This window comes from Dasypus novemcinctus, chromosome 2, assembly GCF_030445035.2.
Source record: "Dasypus novemcinctus isolate mDasNov1 chromosome 2, mDasNov1.1.hap2, whole genome shotgun sequence".
In the NCBI taxonomy this organism is placed as follows: Eukaryota; Metazoa; Chordata; class Mammalia; order Cingulata; family Dasypodidae; genus Dasypus; species Dasypus novemcinctus.
In genome coordinates, this window is record NC_080674.1 from 55856182 (window position 1) to 55877869 (window position 21688).

General features: G+C 34.3%; 1 protein-coding gene across 1 annotated transcript in view; it reads right to left on the minus strand.

Annotated features, from left to right (window-relative positions):
- SLC38A9 (solute carrier family 38 member 9) overlaps positions 1-21688 on the minus strand; it is a 123146-nt gene that overhangs the window by 49765 nt on the left and 51693 nt on the right. Inside the window, exons 4-8 of the mRNA XM_023589022.3 lie at positions 10242-10363; positions 10046-10109; positions 9750-9843; positions 7505-7675; positions 2445-2504 (exon numbers count right to left, since the gene is read on the minus strand). Of these exons, the coding sequence (XP_023444790.2) occupies positions 2445-2504; positions 7505-7675; positions 9750-9843; positions 10046-10109; positions 10242-10363 (511 nt within the window). The remainder of the gene's footprint in view (positions 1-2444; positions 2505-7504; positions 7676-9749; positions 9844-10045; positions 10110-10241; positions 10364-21688) is intronic.

Genomic DNA, 21688 nt, shown 5'->3' on the forward strand with positions numbered 1-21688 from the left:
ATCCACAGCAATTATCCTGGTAGCTTATCATACTTGATAGCAGCCAGTTGACATCCAGAGAACTGGAAAGTAAAATGTATTTTTCCTACCACTGGTGTCCAAGTGACAATTTTTTCTTATCATATAGAACACAAATCATTCTTATTGCATGTCTAATTTCATAATAGAATATTTGTTAATATCCAGCTTTTTATATAGAATTTCTAATGCTGGTGAAAAATACTCATGCTGAGCAAACAAGAAAGTTGCAAACAAGAAAGTCATTTATACTCATCATTTGTCAAAAGAAAAGTGATATATTCATTTTAAGTTCTATTTTTAACTTTTGTTCTCTGTCCATTATTTGTCATGTCACAGAACTAAGTATTCAATTTTTTTCTCTCCTTTTTTAGTCAGGATTTTGACATGCATTTTTTTTCCTTCTATATTCCAGACAAAAATAAACTTGAATTTTTATTGTGCTCATAATTATGGTGGTTAAGAAAACAGGCTATGAAAGTTAATTGACTCAATAACGAATCCCAATTCTGCTATTTAGTAGCTCTGTCACCTTGAGTAAGAAACTAAATTCTCTGTGCCTTAGGTTCTTCATCTGGAGAGTGGAGGTAGCAGTATCTACCCTATAGGGTTCTTGTAAAACATCTATTTTGCACACAGTAAGTGTTCAAGAAATGTTAGTTATGTTTAATTTTAACTGTAATGTATTATTAACTGCCAATCTTTCTCACACTGTTCAAAATAAATATTAGAGGAGGAATCAAGAAGTCTTGTATTAACAAAAGCTACCACTATGCAAAATAAATCAACTTTGCTGATGGTGTTCTCTAAATCATCAGTGTAATTTGATATTTATGAACTTAATAATAAACTGACTCCCTATGGAGAAGAAATCCTATTAGGTATTAATGAACTAGTTTCATCCACTAATACTAGAATAGTTACAGCAAAATAATTTTCTCTTCTACATCGAGGGTATTTGGTCCTGAAAAATTCTGAGGTGAAGGGCAAGGTACAAGAGATTTTAATGTATTTCTTGAAAGGTGTATGCATATGTAAATGTTCACAGGAATAAAAGTTCACAGTTCACTAACTCATTTTTTTAGTTTTAACAAAGACAGATTAATTACGTCTAATTAAAGGGAAAAGCAAGAAAGACACTGTTTAGCAAACATTGGAATGTATGCTTCAGGAGGAGAGGCTTTTGTCTGGTTGTTTATTACTATATTCCTAGAGCCTAGAACAGTTCCTGACACATAGTAGGTTTCATAAATATCTGTTGAATAAATTTTCCTCTCAACAACCAATGTGTATCTCCACTAATATATCAATTTAATATCTCTGAAACCTAAGTACATAAAAGCGTTAGGTAATTTCAAGGATAACAGTTTAAATGTTAACAAGGTTACATTAGCTTTTATATTCACCTTACCTTTGACTGCCATACTAGATTAGGCTTCAAGAGTTTAATTTTTAAGAAATTAATTAAAGGAAACTTTTCTAAAAAATTAATTTTTATATGGGGCAAAGCTTCAATTTATTTTTCATACTTACTAAATCCTACTCACTATCAATAGAATTTATAGAATTCCTATTTCACAGAATGCTACAAATAACATTTGTGTGTATATATATGTGACTAAAATAATAAATATTTAAAACTATAAGCTAACAAACTGAGAACTATGCTTCTACTGAGAAAATCATTATTCAAGGTGATTACAGATTCTTAAAACTATTTATTGAGTAGTCACAGGCAAATATGGATACTATGGTTGTGAGGTAAAATTTTTATTTGGGGAGGTGGATTTGGCTCAATTGATAGAGCATCTACCTATGGAATGGGAGGTCCAGGGTTCAAACCCAGGGCCTCCAGACTTGTGTGGTGAGCTGGCCCATGCGCAGCGCTGGTGTGCACAAGGAGTGCCAGGCCACGCAGGGCTGTCCCCTGTGTAGGGGAGCCCCACGTGTGGGGAGTGCACCCTGTGGGGAGAATCGCCTCATGTGAGAAGAGCACAGCCTGCCCAGGAGTGGCACCGCACACTTGGAGAGGTGATGCAGCAAGATGGCCTAACAAAGGGAGATGCAGATTCTCGGTGCCGCTGATAGGAATGCAGGCGGACAGGGGAGTGTACAGTGAGTGAACACAGAGAGCAGAAAATGGGGGGGGGAGAGAAATAAAATAAAAAAGAAATCTAAAAAAAAAATTTTATTTCTATAATGTGAATTACATATTGTCCAGCTCACATTAACACAATGTTTTTGTATTTGTTTGTTTATTTATTTATTAAGACTCTGACTGCCGACAATTCTGTAGTGTTTCAGTTGGAACAACAATATGGATTCTCTACTAATCTGCTAAAATAAAGCCATGGGTTCTACCTTAAACCCTTTTTGGAACAAGGTGATGAATAAACAAACTAAACACTAAATTCCAAACTACTTACCAGGGTTGCTATCATTGGTACTCAGTATACTGTCTGTATCATTAATGTGATGGATAAAATCTAAAAATTAAGGGGAAAATAAAACAGTTTAACACTGAAGATGCTAAATGTATCACACTCTAAAGTCTTTCATTTACAAAAAAATTTAATGTTTACCATGTGGTAATACTGTCTAATACATGGGGCCAAGACTACTTCACTGTTAACATACCTTTGCTTTCTTCAGCTTTTTCCTCTTAAAGGAATGGCATCGTAGCTTCACAGTCCCATTGTGGAAAATTTTATTTGATAGAGGATTTCTAAAAAATCTACCCATAAGGCTGAATTAAAACTTGTTAAAAGCCCTGAAATATGTATATGTTTTATCTATACCCATACAAATAAGCAAATAGTTACATCTTACACAGAATAAAGCTTTAAAGTCAGCGTAAAAGTAGAAAACCAACACTCATATACAGCAAACTTGCCTGGAAAATTATTATTTTTTATTAAAAAGTGCAGTGCATGTTTTATAGACTCAAGGCTGCACAGTAACTGTTATACTCACAAAAATCTGAGTTAGACTAAAGGAAGTAGCAAAGAAAAAAATCATGTGTAGATACCTGGGAATTCATTTCATTCTTTTGGTGAATAAGAAATGATTAGAAAATACATTTTCTTGCTAGCCTGAGGGGGTTTACTCTACTCTTGTTTTCATCTTGCATAACTTTAGTAAGCATTAATAAAAGAGTTTGTTGCTGTGGGGCTTAAATGAGATGATAAAAGATGCTGGGTTAGGTTCTAGGTCATAAAGTTAGTTAGATATATGAATTATTTACTGCTACTGTTTGTTTCTCAATATAGAATAAAAGAGGGGTTTAATACTCTGGATTTTTATAATTTCTCCAAGACTAATTAGGGATTTAAGATTGGAAGTTGTGAATTTTTATGTAATTTCTTGATGCCAAAGACTAAATAGGGCTAGTAAAGCGCTGATACCAAGGCTCAAAAAAACCAACGTGAGAAAGAAAAACTACTGGCCAATACTTCTTATGAATAATAGCAAAAATTTTAAATAAAATATTAGCTCTCTACTCCCCAGAAAAGCCAACTGAATGCAGTAAGGTATTAAGATAAATATATATCATGTCTACTTTAAATTTATTTCATGTGATGGTTAAGTTCATTTGTCAACTTGGTCAGGTTTTGGTGTCCAGTTGTTTGGTCAAGCAAGCACTGGCCTGATTGTTATTATAAGGATATTTCATGGACTTAAATAATCAATAAGTTCATTGTACTTATGACTGATTACATCTATAATCACCAGAGGAGGTTGCCTTCAACAATGAGAAAAGTCTCATCCAATCAGTTGAAGACTTTAAAAAGAGAAGTGATCATTTCAGCAGTTAGAAGAGAGAATTTCCATCTCTACTTCAGCCAGCTGAATGACTCTCCTGGGGAAATCACTGAAAAACTTTCATCAGAGTTCCCAGTTTGCACCCTGCCCTATGAAATTTGGACTCGTGCATTCCCACAGTTGCAAGAGACAATTCTTATAAATATCTTACGTATCTCCTAATGGTTCTGTGTCCTTAGAGAATCCTGAATAACACACCCCAGAATATGAGTGGTTTAAATGTTAGAATTGTTAGAAAATGTATTCATTTAATTCACCACACTAAGAATTTAAAGGAGAAAAACTTTATGATCATCTCAAGAGATGCCGATTAAGTATCTGATAAAATTCAACAAACATTAATAAAGATGCTTATGAAAACAACAGTAGGTGAGAACTTCTTTAACTTAATGAAGATATAAGCAATATCCTATAACAAATATATTTAATGGTAAAACATTAGGAAGTTTTCTTCAGGAAAATATAAGTATGCCCACTAGCTCTGCCTCTATGCAATGTTACATTTCAAAAAATATACATACATGTCTGTACATATACTTATGTAAGTCTTTCTGTATATGTAAAAATATAAATTTGTGTACATACACTTTTAAGTGTATATATGTATATATATAATATAAAGCAGAGAGGTAGAAGCTTTCATTATAAATAATGTAACTTTTCTATTTAAATGGAAAATCCAAAGTTAACCTATAAAATTATTAGAGTAAGAATTAGAATCTAGCAAAATTGCTAGCTTCAAGGTAAACATTCAAAAAAGTTTTTTACCTATAGCAACAAATAATTTTATTTTTAATTTAAAAATAGATCATTATTTTGTTGTGTTGGGAATATTCTACTTTAAAAAGAAGTGTGGACTACCTGGATGTATCTACTTGTCAAAACTATGGCAAAAATTTGTATATTTCAATGACTATAAATTCTATATATTAAAAAAAAAAACACTGGACATAACCTAATAGTGGTGGACAGTGGTAACAGATGATTCTTTCTCAATGGGTGTGATATTTGTTCCCAAGGGAGAAGAAACTTGTTCTTTGGTGGGGGGAGGGGGGTGTTAAAAATTGTTAATGCATTTCATAAACAGATATACAGTATATCTGTGGTATTGAAATTTCATGGCACGTGCAATTAAGAAAAAAATGTCAAAGAAGGCTCCTTAAGAAAGTGATAATGATTTTTTTAAAGGTTAAGAAATACCGGTATAATGTTTTGAGCAAGGCAAAATGTTGATAATGGTGGATGCAAGGCGTGAGGAACATGAGAGTTCCTGAAACTGTTCTGTTTACTTTGTATATGCTGAAATGTTCTATAATAAGAAGCTATGTCTGTGTGTATAAAATTAAAACTGCATTTACAACAAAAGTTTTAAGGTGCTGAGAAGTCTAAAATAGATATGCTAAACTTTTATCAAGAAAAATTTAAAAGCCATTCAAAAAGACTAAAATAAATGGAGAACCATGCCACTCCATGATCATGGATAGGACAATTCAGTATCTTAATAAGATCAATTCTATTTACATCTATAAATCCAATGCAATTCCAATTAAATCCTAAACTCAGAATCCTAATGACATCAATTCTCTCCACACTGATTGAAATATTCAATGCAATTTCAATCAATTATGACTGGATATTTTGTGACATGTGAAAAGGTGATTCTAAAATGTATGTGGAAGAACAATGGAAAAGACTGATTACTTTGAAAGTAAAATAAAAAAATTCTGATCAGTATGGCACTATATAAAAAGTAAAGACAAAACATTAACTAGAAGATATATGCAACACTAAAACTGACAAAAGATTAGTATCTAAACTTTTAAAAAGACCTCCTAAAAACAAATAAGCAAAAGACCAACAGCATGATAGAAAAATGGGCAAAGGATTCGAATAAGAAATGTAATGGCCAATATCAATAAGATAAGATGTCTAACGTCATTCCTTACAAGGAGGAATGCAAATTAAAATTCTATCATGAGTGGCAAAATTTTAAAGGTTTGATAATAACAAGTGTGGGTGAGGATGTGAAACAAGGGGAACTTTAATAAATGTGTTGGCAGGAATATTTAAGTGGTACAAGCATGCTAGAGTACAGTTTGTTAATTTCTAATAAAGTTGAAAATGTAAATATCCTAAATTCCAGCAATTTGTCTTATAACTACATAGCCTGAAGAAACTCTCCCAGGTATACATAAGAAAACAGAAACAAGAATGAAGCGGGGGAGGGGTGGAGGGAGGGAGGGAAAGAAAGAGAAAAAAAGGAAGGAACGGAGGAAAGGAGGGAGAGAACAAAAGCAGCAAAATGTTAAAGGTTGGTAAATCTGGGTGTCTGGGTAAGGGATATATTGGAGTTCTATGTATAAGATTTTGTATTAGTTTTGCAACTGTAAGTCTGAAATTATTTTTTTTTAAAGTTGTGGTATATTCAGAGAATATTACAAAGCAGTTAAAATGAACTAGAACTAGGTGTATTAACAAAGATGATGATTAAGACAAAAAGCAACTTTCAAAGTATTTATGTAGATTTAAAACATGCAAAATAATACTACATACTGCTCATATAATGTATGTAGTAAATAAAAGTACAAAAAGATGCATGGGAATGATAAACATCAATTCTAGGGAAGAAGGAAAATGAGAATGTGAAGGAGTACACATGGGGCTCCAACTCTTATCCGTAATATTTTATTTCTATAAAAATAGAGAATATAAATATGGCAAAATATTAAGACTTATTTAAGCTCACTAGTGGATAGTTATATTACCTTCTGTATTTTTTTGTAGCTTGAAATATTTCATAATTTTCAATATAATAAAATGTTTAGTAGTTAAAAAATAATTAAAATGCTAATTTTATTGTTTAAAAATGGCATTTACCTACTCCCCACCAGCCTCCTCAAAAAAACAAATAACTACCCCCTCCAAAAAAAACACTCCTAGGGAAACTAGCTGTTGTGATTATGGTAGAACTTATTTTGAAATCCAGTTCCTATGTAAATCTAGAGTTTAAATGTACAGGACTTATTTAAAGCCATCTATACGTATACTAACTTTTAGGTCTATCAGTCATCAGGAAAAAAATTAGAATCTTAATTAATATGAAATTAATTTTTTCTATCCAACTCAAAATTATTATAAATGTACTTGGTCTGAATTTCTAAGACTTCCTTTAGAATTCAAGTTACCCATTTGAGCAGACTATAATTCTGTGGTATGTAAACAATTTATCTAACATATAACTTCCATTACTTTACTCTTTGCTAATTTTAGATCCTAATATTTTGAAAATAAATGGCTGAAATTTGTTTCCCCTAGAGTCTACTCATCCAATTCTTTAGCAACTGATATCAACAAACTTCATAAACTTTTACACTAAAATTTTGAGGTAAAGATTGAAACAAAGCTTAAAATATCTCCTGGGGCTTAAAATATTTTACATTCCTTAGAGATTTTGAAGGAATGTTATTTTATTCAAAAACTAATTTTTGGAAATGAACATAAATATTACATTTGAGATAACTGTAGAAAACTGAACTATAATTTCCAAAATTAAAAATACTATATTCTACTTTATCACAACTCCTGATATTTAAGGCCAGAACTAAAACATTACAGTAGTAATTGTATATGAAAGTACTGTACTAAAACATACATGGATACTTACTAAAAATAAACTTTCCAGTATTAAAAAGAAAATTAGACATAAGCACCCAATAAACTATCATTGCTCCAATGAGAGACACCAAGGAGAAAAGGAGACTCGACCACTGCCCAAAAGAACCAAAATAATATCTGCAGACATCTGGATATTCCCAGGTAGTAGTATCCAGCGACGCTAGATAAAAATAAAACAGAAATAATAAAATTAGATATTGATAATATATTCCATATTCATAATTTGTTTTCCCCAAATTCAATTAAAATATTTAGAAAAAGATTACAGCTATTCCACCATCAAATGTTAGAACATTATAAAATAAAAGCAATTAAAACGTTATAGTGCTTTTTAGTCTATTTTAGTATCTGGTGAGACTGAGTCCCCCTAACCTTTCATTTTTTTCCTTAATTTTCTTGGCTCTATTATTTCTAGATTATTTATTATCCCATATTAACTTTAAGGCTATTTTTATCCAAGTCCAAACTGAATTTTCATTGAAATAGCACTGATTTTATTTATTTGACATTTTTAGGATACTAAATCTGCCTATCTAAGAACATGGTACACTTTTTCCACCTGTTCATATCTTATTCTTTGTTCTTTTCATATTTTTAAATTCTTCATACAGATCTGTTCCTCTCTTGCTAAATTTATTTCTAAGTTCTTTTGATTTTTTGGCTACTGTGAAATAAAATGTTTTTTTCCTGCTTTCTGGCCCTAGTTATTGATTCCTGATCTAATATATACCAATTTTCAAATTATCTTATTAATTCTACCAGTACTAACAACTCTTAGTATTTCTGGTATTAGTTAGATCAACAGCAAAAAGATAATTTTAAGTCTTTTCTAGTTTTTGTATTGATTTTCTTTTCTTGCTGCATTTGATAATACCTCCAAAAAAACCCTTAATAATTATGGGGATTATGAGCATTCCTATGTTGTTCTTGATTTTAATGGAAATGGTTTTAATATTTCACCACTTTAGAATCATGTAGACTCTGCTTTAGGGACAAAGAGGCTTTATTGTGTGTAAGTAGCATTTTTCAGTACCTCATTTACTTAGTTTTCATCAGGAACAATGACTGAACTTTATCAAATGCCCTTCCAGTATCTATTGATATCATTATGATTTTTCTCCTTTAATTTGATGATATAGGGAACTACGTTGGATTTCTTAATAATGAAACATCCTTGTATCTCTGGAAAAAACTATTTACACAGACAAAAAAATGTATTGTTGTGATACACTGGTGGATTCTGATAATGTCTTATACAGAAGTTTTATATTTATTGTTTTTTCCCCCTCATTCTTTTTGGTACTGTTAGGTTTGTAATAGGGGTGTGTTGACTTTGTACAAAAGTCACTGATGAAAGTTCATCTTTTTAAATGGCATAGAATAGTTTAAATAGCGTTGGAGCTACCTGTTAACTTTAACAATGGAAGAACACAGCAAAGGCTATATTTCTCATTTTTAAAAAGACCCCAAGTTAGACATGCACAAGTCAACCAGAGAAACTTGCACTTACTGCCTACGTTCCCCTTCCCACTTAACAACTAGATCAAATCTTCTCTCAAGACTTTTAAACAATGCTCTGGAATAGAGATTAAGACTAAATGTAGTTTATGTAAAGAAGGAAGCTGTTATATTAAGGAAAATGGAGATAAAGCCTGGTGTGTTGATTCATATTTGCTAAGATTCAAAGAGATAATGCATGCCTATCTAGGTCTTAAACTATTTAAAAACAACCTCAAAATGATGTTTCCCTGATTCAGAATTTAGATGATAAATGGAGGCAGTGTGTTGATACAACTTCACTACAAAAGACATATTGCTTACATTTTCATATTTTTCTAGTTACAATTTTTACTTTTAGGAGAATTCAACATTGAGGTATTTGGTATGTATAGGTTAAAACAAGTCACACTAACTAATAAGAAACATGAAATTCTTTTAGTTCTGCCAAAGACTTTATTTTAAAAACTATGATTTTTAATTATTCTCATAAGGAAACTAGTACCAAAGGGTGGTATGCATTCTGCAAAAAATTCCCAGTCACTGAATTTCAAAGGCAGCCACTAGTGTATTATCATAACAGTTCAGGCAAAGGCTATGAATTATAAGTAAATCTCTAGGTACAAAGTAGACAGTTAACACACACTTGAGGAATACACAGAATAGTGATCTATTCAATGGAAAATACTTATTAATACTCCTATCACTAATCTATTTTCACTGTGTCAAATTCTTACATATCATAGTCCGTGATTTCACTACTCTGTAGCAGCAATAAAGTGTTAAAAGGCCCATGAACATGATGACACACATTCCGGTAGTAAATCCAGCCTGTACAAATATAAAAATATAGAATAACATTATATCATCATAAAGAATAAATTCACAAGCAACCATATTTTTTTACCCTAGATAATCATGATGAAAACCTGGAAACTAATGGAAAACCAAATATAATCATCTATTTTCTTTAATTTTACATAGATTTTTTTAAACCTCTATTGACAAAAGGTGTGTTATAAAATTAAATTACCTGTTTTATGCCCCAAGGAATACTTAGTATAGATGTTCCCATCATGGTATTCCAAATCATAAAACTGAAAACAGAGTAATAGCAGTAAAAATATGGAGTTTGAATCTTCAAACATTGTAATTAGGACAAAAATTAATCAGTAATATTCATTCATAAATATCTTAAATTATGATCCAAAAAAAGTAGTTGTACTCACATGGTTACTAAACTAGTGCTTTTACCATATCCTTCACCATAACTTTCAAGTTTATAAGCAGAACCCAATGGACTATACACATAGCACTCTCCTGGAGCTGGAACTACATGATCTGGAGCAATCTGGTAAAAAGAAAAATCGAGAAATGCACTGCAATGTCAGAATCAGTAAATGTGGAAAACGGGATATTTTCTATTCAACATAGTGCCTATATCTAGACAGATTACTAAATATCACAATCAAATAAATAGTATACACCCCTGAATAATGAATACAAAAATTCTTTTTCAAATGTACTGGAAGATCTAAAGGAGCAAAAGTTTAAAAACTATAAACACAATAAACTCTCCAACTAAGAAGACTTCCTAGAATATACAACTGTCAAAATATTTTTCTCTTCATTTTCAGGAGAAAGAAGGAAGATGAGCCAGGAAGGACTGAGATTAAAGAATCCTAGATGGAGGAGACTCATAACTTAAGTGAGGGAAATTTGAAGAACTAAGTGGTCACTGGACACCTATAGGATGGTGGTTTTAGCAAAGTGGGTAACTCAGACTATAAAAAATGAGAAGTCAAAAGATGATAAAGAAAGGAATAGTAAGTTTAGACTAATCTTTTAAATGCTTTGATAGCAGGAAAAAAAAGCTGTATTAATGGCTTAAGGAAAATGTAAAGCAAGCAATTTTAAACATGGAAGAGATTTAAGAATGTAAGCAAAAGAGAAGGAGCCATCTGAGAGAGGTTGAAGACATACTAGAGAGAATTATTTAATAGATCTATGTTTCTTATACACATAGTTCCTACCTTACCCCTATACATTTCTTCCTAATCCTACTCCCATATTTTGGAGGAGAAAAAAATAGTTTTCTGACAAAATTCTTCCCACCTTCCTGAGAACAGCCAGTCCCTTGGGAAAATGCAATCCTTACATACAGTAGCTAATGGCATAGAAGCTGATTGGTACATATCCACAATCTTCTATTCAGCACCTACTATGTGAATCCACAACTGTGTGCTAGATACAGTATCCAAGAGAAAAATGATATACACCTCTAACTTCAAGAAGTTTAAATTCCAGCTGGCATTCCAATTGGAAGACACATGAAGCTATAAAACAAAGCTATAAGACAATAAAAATTAAGTTAAATTCTGTGAAACGTATCACAGGAATGACAAAAAAAAAATAATGGGGGCTAGAATACTTGGTGAATACTTCTACGAAGAGATGGAATATTAGACTTTAGTAGATAGAGAGGATACAGATTGGTGCAAAAAGAAAAGTTGTCAAGTCTATCTCCCTTTATGAATATGATTGGTAGCATGCTGTGGGTAAAGGATGTCTTGAAAGCTATGCTTGGTATGGCTTTGGAAAAAGCTACTTCCTAGAGATACAAAGGCATACATGGATATACGTCTGCTTCTTTCTCTTTACCCACCATCCTCTGGAGTCTCAGTTCTGTTACCTTCAGTCATGGGGAAGACAGAAAAATGGGCAGGACCATGTCTACTGCTAGCCAAAGATAAGCTACCAAAGCAGGCAAAACAAGTTTTAAAAAAGTGAAAACTGAAAGATATGCATGACAGGATTAGAAGCTAAAGAATTTGAAATGGCAAATCTTAAGAGATACAGAAAAATTGCAAGGTTGGAGTGTACATTCTAGCAGGGGTTTAGGGCAATGGCAATGCTTTTTACAACTTTAAGTTAAAATCAATCACAAATGATCTTAAAATGCAGATTTTGATTTAGTAGGTCTGGAATGAGGCCTGAGATTCTATATTTTTTACAAGCTATAAGTGATGCCAATACTGTGCAAACCACACTGTTATTAACAAGGGTCTAAGGGGTGTTAGTAGCCAAACAATTTCTTCCCTTTCCCATTACAGAATAAAAATATTGAGGTAAATGGGAATTTTTTTCATAAATAAAGCAGTACAGCTTTGAAAAGACCTGAGACTCGTGGCTACATACAGTTTCTTTCCTTAAAAATCTTTCAGGAAAAATAATTTTGGGATTCTCAGAATATGAGTATTGTACATACAAATATTCATTAAAAATATTCATACCACACTGTTACTTTTAGATCACTGTTTATATACATTGATTTCCTAGAGTCATCTCAGTGTCATTTAGCAAAAGGGATTCAACTTGGCGTACAATGTTGACTTAATTTCCAAGCACACAATATACATTCAGGCCTAAAATGGACAGCCAGTATCTCTGAAGTTTGCTACCATGAGTATAAGTGCCAGGAGCTCTTAAATGGATGTGGAGATATTAGATTTCTTCCACTCTCCAGAGAACTCACATTATTCTATTATGGAACCAAGACTTTCATCACAATTACTGATGAAAATGCCTATGGGAAATAAGCAAAAAGTAGGGCAACAAATTACCTCACCCAGAATATTTTGGAAGTCCCTACTTTGGCTATACAAAAGGAGATCTTAATACTTCACACGGCTATTGTGAGGATTAAATGAGATAATCTATGTTCAAATGACTAGCCCAATCTTTGCCTTAGAGTAAACATTTAATGAATGTTGGTTTCCCTCTACTTTTTCATACTAATAAAAGAAAACCAGATTTAAAAGAATTTAGATTTTGCCTCTGAAAATATTTCCAATTTTCTTTACGCTTTCAAGCTTCTGAATATCTCACATATGATCTTTTTATAATCAACCAAATTACTTATAATATATCCTAAAATAATAATATAGATTTTAGAAGATCAGAGGTCAACAGCAGCTGGCCAAATTTGGTCTTCATTCTGTTTTATTATAATCCCTGAGCTAAGAATGAATTTTATATATTTAAATGACTGTAAAATAAAAACAAAGAAAAGCATGTGAAGTATGTGGCCTGTAAGGCCTAAAAATACTTATTATATACCCCTTGACTCCTGCGTTTGACCTATAAAAGGACATCGGTAAATAGCAAAATATTATATACTGTAGCAGTTTGGTATGGTTATGAATTCCAAAAATAGATACTGGCTTATGTTTGTAATCTGGTCTGTACCTGGGTGTGATTAAGTTATGATTAGGGCATTGAGTCCCCACCCCTTGGTGGGTGAGGACTCATAGATAAAAGGCATGACAAAGGACAGAGCTGTTCACCTGATAGTCTAGAGCTGACCTTGGGGAGAGAGGTAAAGCCTAGAGAGCCTCATAGTCTACTGCTGACTTTGTGGAGAAAACAGAGGTGCTGATCCCCGCAGAACCCAGGAAGCCTGAACCCTTGCAGACATTGGCAGCCATCTTGCTCCAACATGTGAAAATAGACTTTGGTAAGGGAAGTAACTTATGCTTTATGGCCTTGTATCTGTAAGCTCCGACCCCAAATAAATACCCTTTGTAAAAACCAACCAATTTCTGGTATTTTGCATCTATACCCCTTTGGCTGACTAATACACATACCTACCTACCTACCTACCCACCTACCTACCTACATATATATATATATATATATATATATATTTTTTTTTTTTTTTTTCCAGTTTCCCCTTCAGGGACGAAATACCTAAAACGTTTTTTACCTTGTAGTTTCAAACTTAAAAATTGAACAGAAGAGAGGATTGAATGAAGATGGAAGAATAGGAAGCTTCATGAAATAGTTCCTACACCAAAACAACTAGTGAACTGGCAGGAACTATTTGAATCAACTATTCTGAATCTCCAGAGTCAAATGGAACACCGTGCAGCATCCAGAGAGGAAGAGGCTGGTAAACTGCAGGAAATATCAGGGAGTTCTTCCCTCCCTGCAGCAGTTAAGATCCCCACTCACCCAGCCTTATGGTGTGCTGCAGTGGGGAATGCAGCTCTGGCTTCTGGTGCAGCTTGCTGGTGTCAGGGTGGGACATAAATACTTAAATCATCTAAACTCAGGTATGGAGTGGGGGTGAGGGTGTGGGGGCAGCGGTTTAGTCTTATCACTGCTTTTTATTAGCTATGTCAGTTCCCTGGGGGCCAAGATCCAACTCTCCTTGGGCAAAGGTGGCAGAAGAATATTAAAGGCAGTAGTCCCTTCTTCAAAACTATAGAAAACAGTTAAAAGGCTGCATTAACTAGGCAAGTGGTAAGTCAAGGAGACAAACCTTCAAATGCCACAGAAGAAACTCTTGACACCGTTGCTGGTCCCTCCCCAACTCTCTCCATAATGTGGCATGGAGCCAGCTTGCACTCCCCTTGTGGGTCCCTGGTCCTGTTCCACAGGGAGGAGAGTGGCCCCTGTATGCATATTGGTGTGCAAGGATATCAGTGCCAACGTATCCTGGAAGGGGGGGTGGGGGGGGTGGGGAGCTGGGCAGGGGAACTTGTCTCAAGCTTCGCCTCCCAGAGTTTGTCCTGAGGCAGAAAAGCAGTTTGCAGATAGCTGAGATGTCTGGAGAAACAATTAAATTCAAGTAGCCTGGGGCAGAGGACTACCTGCAAAAAGGCAAATAAAGGAGCACCTAGGACTGGGTTAAAATCTATTTCAAAGGTAATATAGGGGGCATTCATGTAACTCCTGTAAACTGTAATCCTTAGAGCTACATGCAAGCATAAACCCAAGAAAAGAAGCAGGCTCTGCAGCTCCACACAGTCTCAGATAAGACTCAGAAGGTCAAGGACTTTGAACTTAGCTCAGGCTGATCTTGATAGGCCGTCTAAGGTCTGAAGGAAACCAGCAGCCAAAGCAGAGCCAATTTTAAAGACTGAAAGGTACTTGTTGCCTTCTTTGTTTTGATTAACTCCTCGTATTCAAGAAAATCTCTGTCATATCACTAGTTGGATACAAACTTAAGGGACAGAGACACCTTAAGGACTGAATTCCAGAGTAAACACTTTAAATATTAAAATGTACAGTGTGCAAGAAAAGATTATAAGACAACAGAAAATAATATCTCATCCAAAGGTACATAATAAAAAATCCAGAGTAATAAGAGCAGAAAAGAAAAGCAATGTGTTATGTACAAGGGAATCCTAATAAGATTTAAATGCTGATTTCTCATCAGAAACCATGAAGGCAAGAAGGAAGTGGTAGAAAATACTTAAAGTGCTGAAAGAAAACAATTGCCAACCAAGAACTTTATATTTAGCAAGAATTTCTTTCAAAAACGAGAGAAAGAACAGACATTCCAAGATAAAAGCCGAGGCAGCTCATTAACACTAGAAGTGCCCTACAAGCAATGCTAAAATAATTTCTATAAAAAGAAAGAAACAGACACTACAGACAGTGGATCAAAACAGCATAAAGAAATAAAGAATCTCTGGTAACATTTTGAGTAATTATAAATGCCAGTATAACTGTTTGGTATTTTTCAGTAGGTAACTCTCCTTCTTACTTCTCACAGGTGACTACAGTATAAAATGAATAAAAAGTAATGATAAATCTATGATTTTGGATGTAAAATGTACAAAATTATAATGTGTAACAAGAACAGAAAAAAAGGTGGGGGGACAGAGAGCATTGGAACAGAGTATATATAGGTTATTCAAGTTAAGTTGATTTCAAATCAAATAGGATAGTTACAGATTTAGGAACTTAAATTATAATCCCATGGTCACAAAGAAGATACCTGCAAAATGTATTTATAAAAATTGAGTAGTGACTCAAAATGGCACAATACAAAAACTGAAATAAATATGAAAGTAGGCATGAATGGAAGAACTGATAATCAAAAAAGGAGTAAGACTTACCAAATGACAGAAGAAAGTTTTATTGAAATCTCCAGTCAAAACAAAATTGGCTGAATAGATAAGAAAGCGTGACTCAACTATATGCTGTTTACAGGAGACTCATGTTAAACTCATAGACATAAGTCGATTGAAAATGAAAAGATGGAAAAATATAGATCTAAGCCCCCTCTCAATCAGAAACACAGTGGGCATCACCATCCCCAAATCCTCAAGATTGGGGAATGAACAGTGGACTAACACAGACTTGTTATTACTCTATTATAGACTTATTATTCTAGCAATGGGATATCCTGTATCACTGATATAAAGGCAGTGGCCACTAGAGGTTCTGAGGGGAGGGAGAGGGAAGAATAGGTATAACATGGGGGCATTTTAGGGACGTTGGAATTGCCCTGTATGGTATTACAATGAAAGATACAGGCCTTTGGGAAGCTGACTTGGCCCAGGGGATAGGGCATATGTTTACCATATGGGAGGTCCGCGGTTCAAACCCCGGGCCACTTTGATCCGTGTAGAGCTGGCCCATGCACAGTGCTGATGCGCGTAAGGAGTGCCCTGCCACGCAGGGGTGTCCCCCACGTAGGGAAGTCCCATGTGCAAGGAGTGCGCCCCATAAGGAGGGCCGCGCCCCATAAGGAGGGCCGCCCAGCATGAAAGAAAGTGCAGCCCACCCAATGATGGCACTGCACACACAGTGAACTGACACAGCAAGATGATGCAAAAAAAAGAAACAGATTCCCATGCCACTGACAACAACAGAAGCGGACAAAAAGAAGAACACGCAGCAAATGGACACAGAGAACAGACAATTGGGGTGGGGGGTGGGGGAAGGGGAGAGAAATTAAAAACAAAAAAAAAGATACAGGCCATTATACATTTTGTCAAAACCTATAAAACTATAGAGTACAAAGTGTAAACCATAATGTAAATAATAGTCCATGGTTAGTAGCAATGCTTCGATATATGTCAATCAAGTGAAACAATGAACCACACTAATGAAAGATGTTGTTAATGTGGAAAAGTGTGGGAGGAAGAATATGTGGGGTATATGGGAACCCCCTATATTTTTGATATAACATTTAAGTAATCTAAAGCTTCTTTAAAAAATTAAATAAAATTAAAATGACTTGAAGAAATTAAAAAAAAAAGAGACTCACTTTAAATCCATAGACATAAGGAGGTTGAAAATGAAAGGATGGAAAAAATATACCATGCAAGTAGTAACCAAAGAGCGCTGGGGTAGCTCTACAAATATCAGATAAAATAGACTTTGTGTCAAAAACTGTTATGAGGGCAGAAAGGGTCACTGTATACTGACAAATGGTTCAAGTCAACAAGAAGCCATAATTATAAATATATACACACCTAACAGCAGAACCCTAAAATATATGAAGCAGAAGTTGACAGATTCGAAAGGAGAAATAGACCATTCTACAGTAATATAGGAAACTTCAATATACTTGCAATCATGGACAGAACATCTAGAGCAGGAGTTCTTAACCAGGGGTTCACGGACCCCCAGTCCATGGACAGGTTTCAGGATATCCATGAGCTTCAATTGAAAAATATCAACTTATTATCTTTATTTTCTCTGACCTCTAACTGAGATCTAGCATTTCCTTTACTTTTGAATGTATGCAATAAATAAATTATAGTAGTATTCATATCACATGACTGGAAAAGGGGTCTGTGGAACAAAAAGTTTAAGAACCCCTGATCTATAAAGAAGATCAGTAAGGAAATAAAAGACCTGAACAATACTCTAAACCAACTAGAGTTAACATACACATATGGAACATTTCACCCAACAACTACGGAATGCACATTCTTCTCAAGTACACATGGATCATTCCCCAGGATAGACCGCAATGTTAGGTCACAGAAGAAGTCTCATAAATTCAATTTTGTGGATATTAACAATGTATTCTAACAAACAATGAGTCAAAGAAGAAATCTTCAGGGAAATTAGGAAATATCTTGAGGTGAACGAAAATGAAAACACAACATACCAACATTTTAGGATGCAGCAAAGGCAGTGCTTATAGGAACATTTATTGCTCTAAATGCCTTCTTTAAAAAAGAAGAGGGAAGTGGACTTGGCCCAGTAGTTAGGGCATCCGCCTACCACATGGGAGGTCCGTGGTTCAAACCCCGGGCCTGTGTGGAGGTGGCCCATGAGCAGTGCTGAAGCATGCAAGGAGTGCCCTGTCATGCAGGGGTGTCCCCCATGTAGGGGAACCCCACGTGCAAGGAGTGCGCCCCATAAGGAGAGCCACCCAGCACGAAAGAAAGTGCAGCCTGCCCAAGAATGGCGCTGCACACACGGAGAGCTGACACAACAAGATGATGCAACAAAAAGAAACACCGATTCCTGGTGCTGCTGATAAGGACAGAAGTGGTCACAGAAGAACATACAGCAAATGGACACAGAGAGCAGGCAATGGGGGGTAGGGGAAGGGGAGAGAAATAAAAAATAATTTTAAAAAATCTTAAAAAAAAAACAAACAAAAAACGAAAGAATTCAAGTAAGAGTGAATCTCAAAACTGGAGGATCTGGAAAAAGAGCAAACTAAACCCAGAGCAAGCAGAAGGAAGGAAATAATGATTCAATTCAAGTGGAGATAAATGAAATAGAGAATTAAAAAAAAAAAAAGAATCAAAGCTGGTTCTTTGATAAGATCAATAAAATGGAAAAATCTAGCTAGAATAAAGAGAGAACACAAATTACTAAAATCAGAAATGAAAAGTGGGTCCTTACTACTGACTATGCAGAAATAAAATGAATTATAAGAGGATACTATCAACAATTTTATGTCAACAAATTAGATAACTTAGATGAATGACACAAGAAACAGAAGATCTCAACAAGTCAATAACTAGTAAAGAGATTGAATCAATTATCAAAAACCTCCTAACAAAGAAAATCCCAGGGTCAGATGGCTTCACAGGGAAATTTTAACAAACACACTAAGAAGAATTAATATCAACCCTGCTCAAACTCTTTCAAAAAATTGTAGAGGAGGGTCACTTCCTAATTCATTGTATGAAGCCCACATCACCTTTATACCAAAGCCAGATAAAGTACCACAAGAAAAGAAAATCCAGACTGTTATCTCTTATGAATATAGTGCAAAAATCCTTAAGAAAATACTAGCAAAAGGAATCTAACAGCACAAAAAGAATTATGCATCATGATCAAGTGGAATTTATCCCTAGTATGCAAGAATGGTTCAACTTAAGAAAATCAGTTCACATAATACACCACATTAAGTGAACCAGGTTAAAAAAAACACACATAATCATCTCAATTGATGCGGAAAAAGCATTTGACAAAATCCAGCATGTTTTTTGATAAATACTGTTAAGGAATTAGGAATAGAAGGAATTACCTCAACATGATAAAGGGCCTATATGAAAACCCACAGCTAAATTATACTCAATGTTGAAAAACAGAAAGCTCTAAGATCAGGAACAAGACAAGGATGCTCACAGTCACTTATTTAACATTTCACTGGAATTTCTAGCCAGAGCAATTAGGCAAGAAAAAGAAAGAAAAGGCATCCAAATAGAAAAGAAGAAATAGAACTTTTCCTATTTGCAAATGATATGCTCCTATTTACAGAAAATCCTGAAAAATCCACAACAAAGCTACTAGAGTTAATAAATGAATTTAGCAGAGTGGTGGGGTACAAGATTGATACCCCAAAATCTGTAGTTTTTATATATACTGGTAATAAACAATCTGAAGAACAGATCATGAAAGGAATTCCATTTACAATTAGCAACTAAATAATCAAATATCTAGAAATAAACCTAATCAAGTCAATAAAGGACTTTTACAGAGAAAACTACAAAACATTGCTGAAAGAAACCAAGGAAGAACTAAATAAATGGAAGCATATTCTGTGTTCATGTTTGGAAGACTAAAATTTGTTAAGATGTCAATTCTACCTAAAGCCATTTACAGATTCAGCACAATCTCAAAAAAAAAAAAAAAAAAAAAAAAATTCCAACAGTCCTCTTTGCAGAAAGGGAAAAGCCAATCATCACGTTTATGTGGAAGGGTGAAGGGCCCCGAACAGCCCTTGAAAAAGAACAAAGTTGGACAACACACAATTTTTGAACTTAAAACTTACTATAAAAACACAGCAATCAAAGCAGCATAATACTCGCACAAGGATATATATATTGATCACTGGAATTGAACTGAGTGCTCAGAAATCAACCCTCACATTTATGGCCAACTGATTTTTGACTAGGGTCTCAACTCCACTCAGTTGGGAAGGAATGGTGTCCTCAACAAATGGTGCTGGGAAAACTTGATGTCCATATACAAAAGAATGAAAATGGACCTTTACCACACATACACAAAAATCAACTCAAAATGGACTAAAGACAAATCAGAACTATCTAACTCCTAGAAGAAAACACAAGGATGCATCTTCAGGGTCTTGTGTTAGGCAATGGTTTCTTAGACTTTACACCTAAAGCATGAGCTACCAAAGAAAAAACAGATAAATGGGACCTCATATACTTACAAACTTTTTGCATATCAAAGGACTCTATCATCAAAGTAAAATGACATACTACATAATGGTAGAAAATATTTGGAACCACATAGCCAATAAGGGTTTAATATCCAGAATATATAAAGAAATCCTACAACTCAACAACAAAAAGACAACCCAATTTAAAAAATGGTCAAAAGACTTGAATATGCCTTTCTCCAAAGAGGATATACAAATGACCAAAAGCAGATGAAAAGGATTCTTAACCGTATTAGCCATTAGAGAAATGAAAATCAAAACCATAATGAAACCATTTCACATCCACTAGAATGGCTACTATTTAAAAAAGGAAAATTGCGTATTTGGGAGAATGTGGAGAAATGGGAACACTATTCATGTTGATGGGTATGTAAAATGGTACAGTCACTATGGAAAACATTTTGGCATATAACCTGGCTATCCTGTTTCTAAGTATAAATACAAGAGAACTGTAAGCAAGGAATTGAACAAATATTTACACACAGATGTTAATTGCAACATTTTTCACAATTGCCAAAAGATGGAAGCAACTCAAGTGTCCAGAAAATATGGTATATACTTACAATGGAATATTATACAGCCATATAAGGAATGAACTTCTGATACATGTGACAACATGGATGAATCTTTTGACATCATGTTGAGTGAAATGAATCAGACACAAAAGAACAAATATTGTATGAGCTTACTGATATGAAATAATTAGAATAAGCAAACTCTTAAGAGTCAGTAAGTACAATACAGGGTACCAGGGGTATGGCTGGGGTACATGTGGACTTATGGCTTAAACTGTACAGAATTTCTATTTTGGATGATGGAAAAATTTTGATAGTGGATGGTGGTGATGGTAGTACAGCCTTGTGAACACATTTAACAGCACTGAATTATATGTGGAATAAAGGGGGGAATTTTAACCTGCATATACATATTTTTTAAAATTCTATTGAGTTCTTCTGCCCATTTTTTAATCGGGGCATTTGACTTTTTATTGTTGAGTTGTAGGATCTCTTTATATATCATGGATAGTAGACCCTTGGTGGATATGTATAGATGTGTGATTTCCAAATATTTTCACTCATTGAGTAGACTGCCCTCCCCGCTCTTTTTGGAGGTACCAGGGATTGAACCTAGGACCTTGTACATGGGAAGCAGGGTTTCAACCATGAATCTATATCTGCTCCCCAATGAGAGTTGTTTTTTTTCATTTTGTTTGTTTTTGTT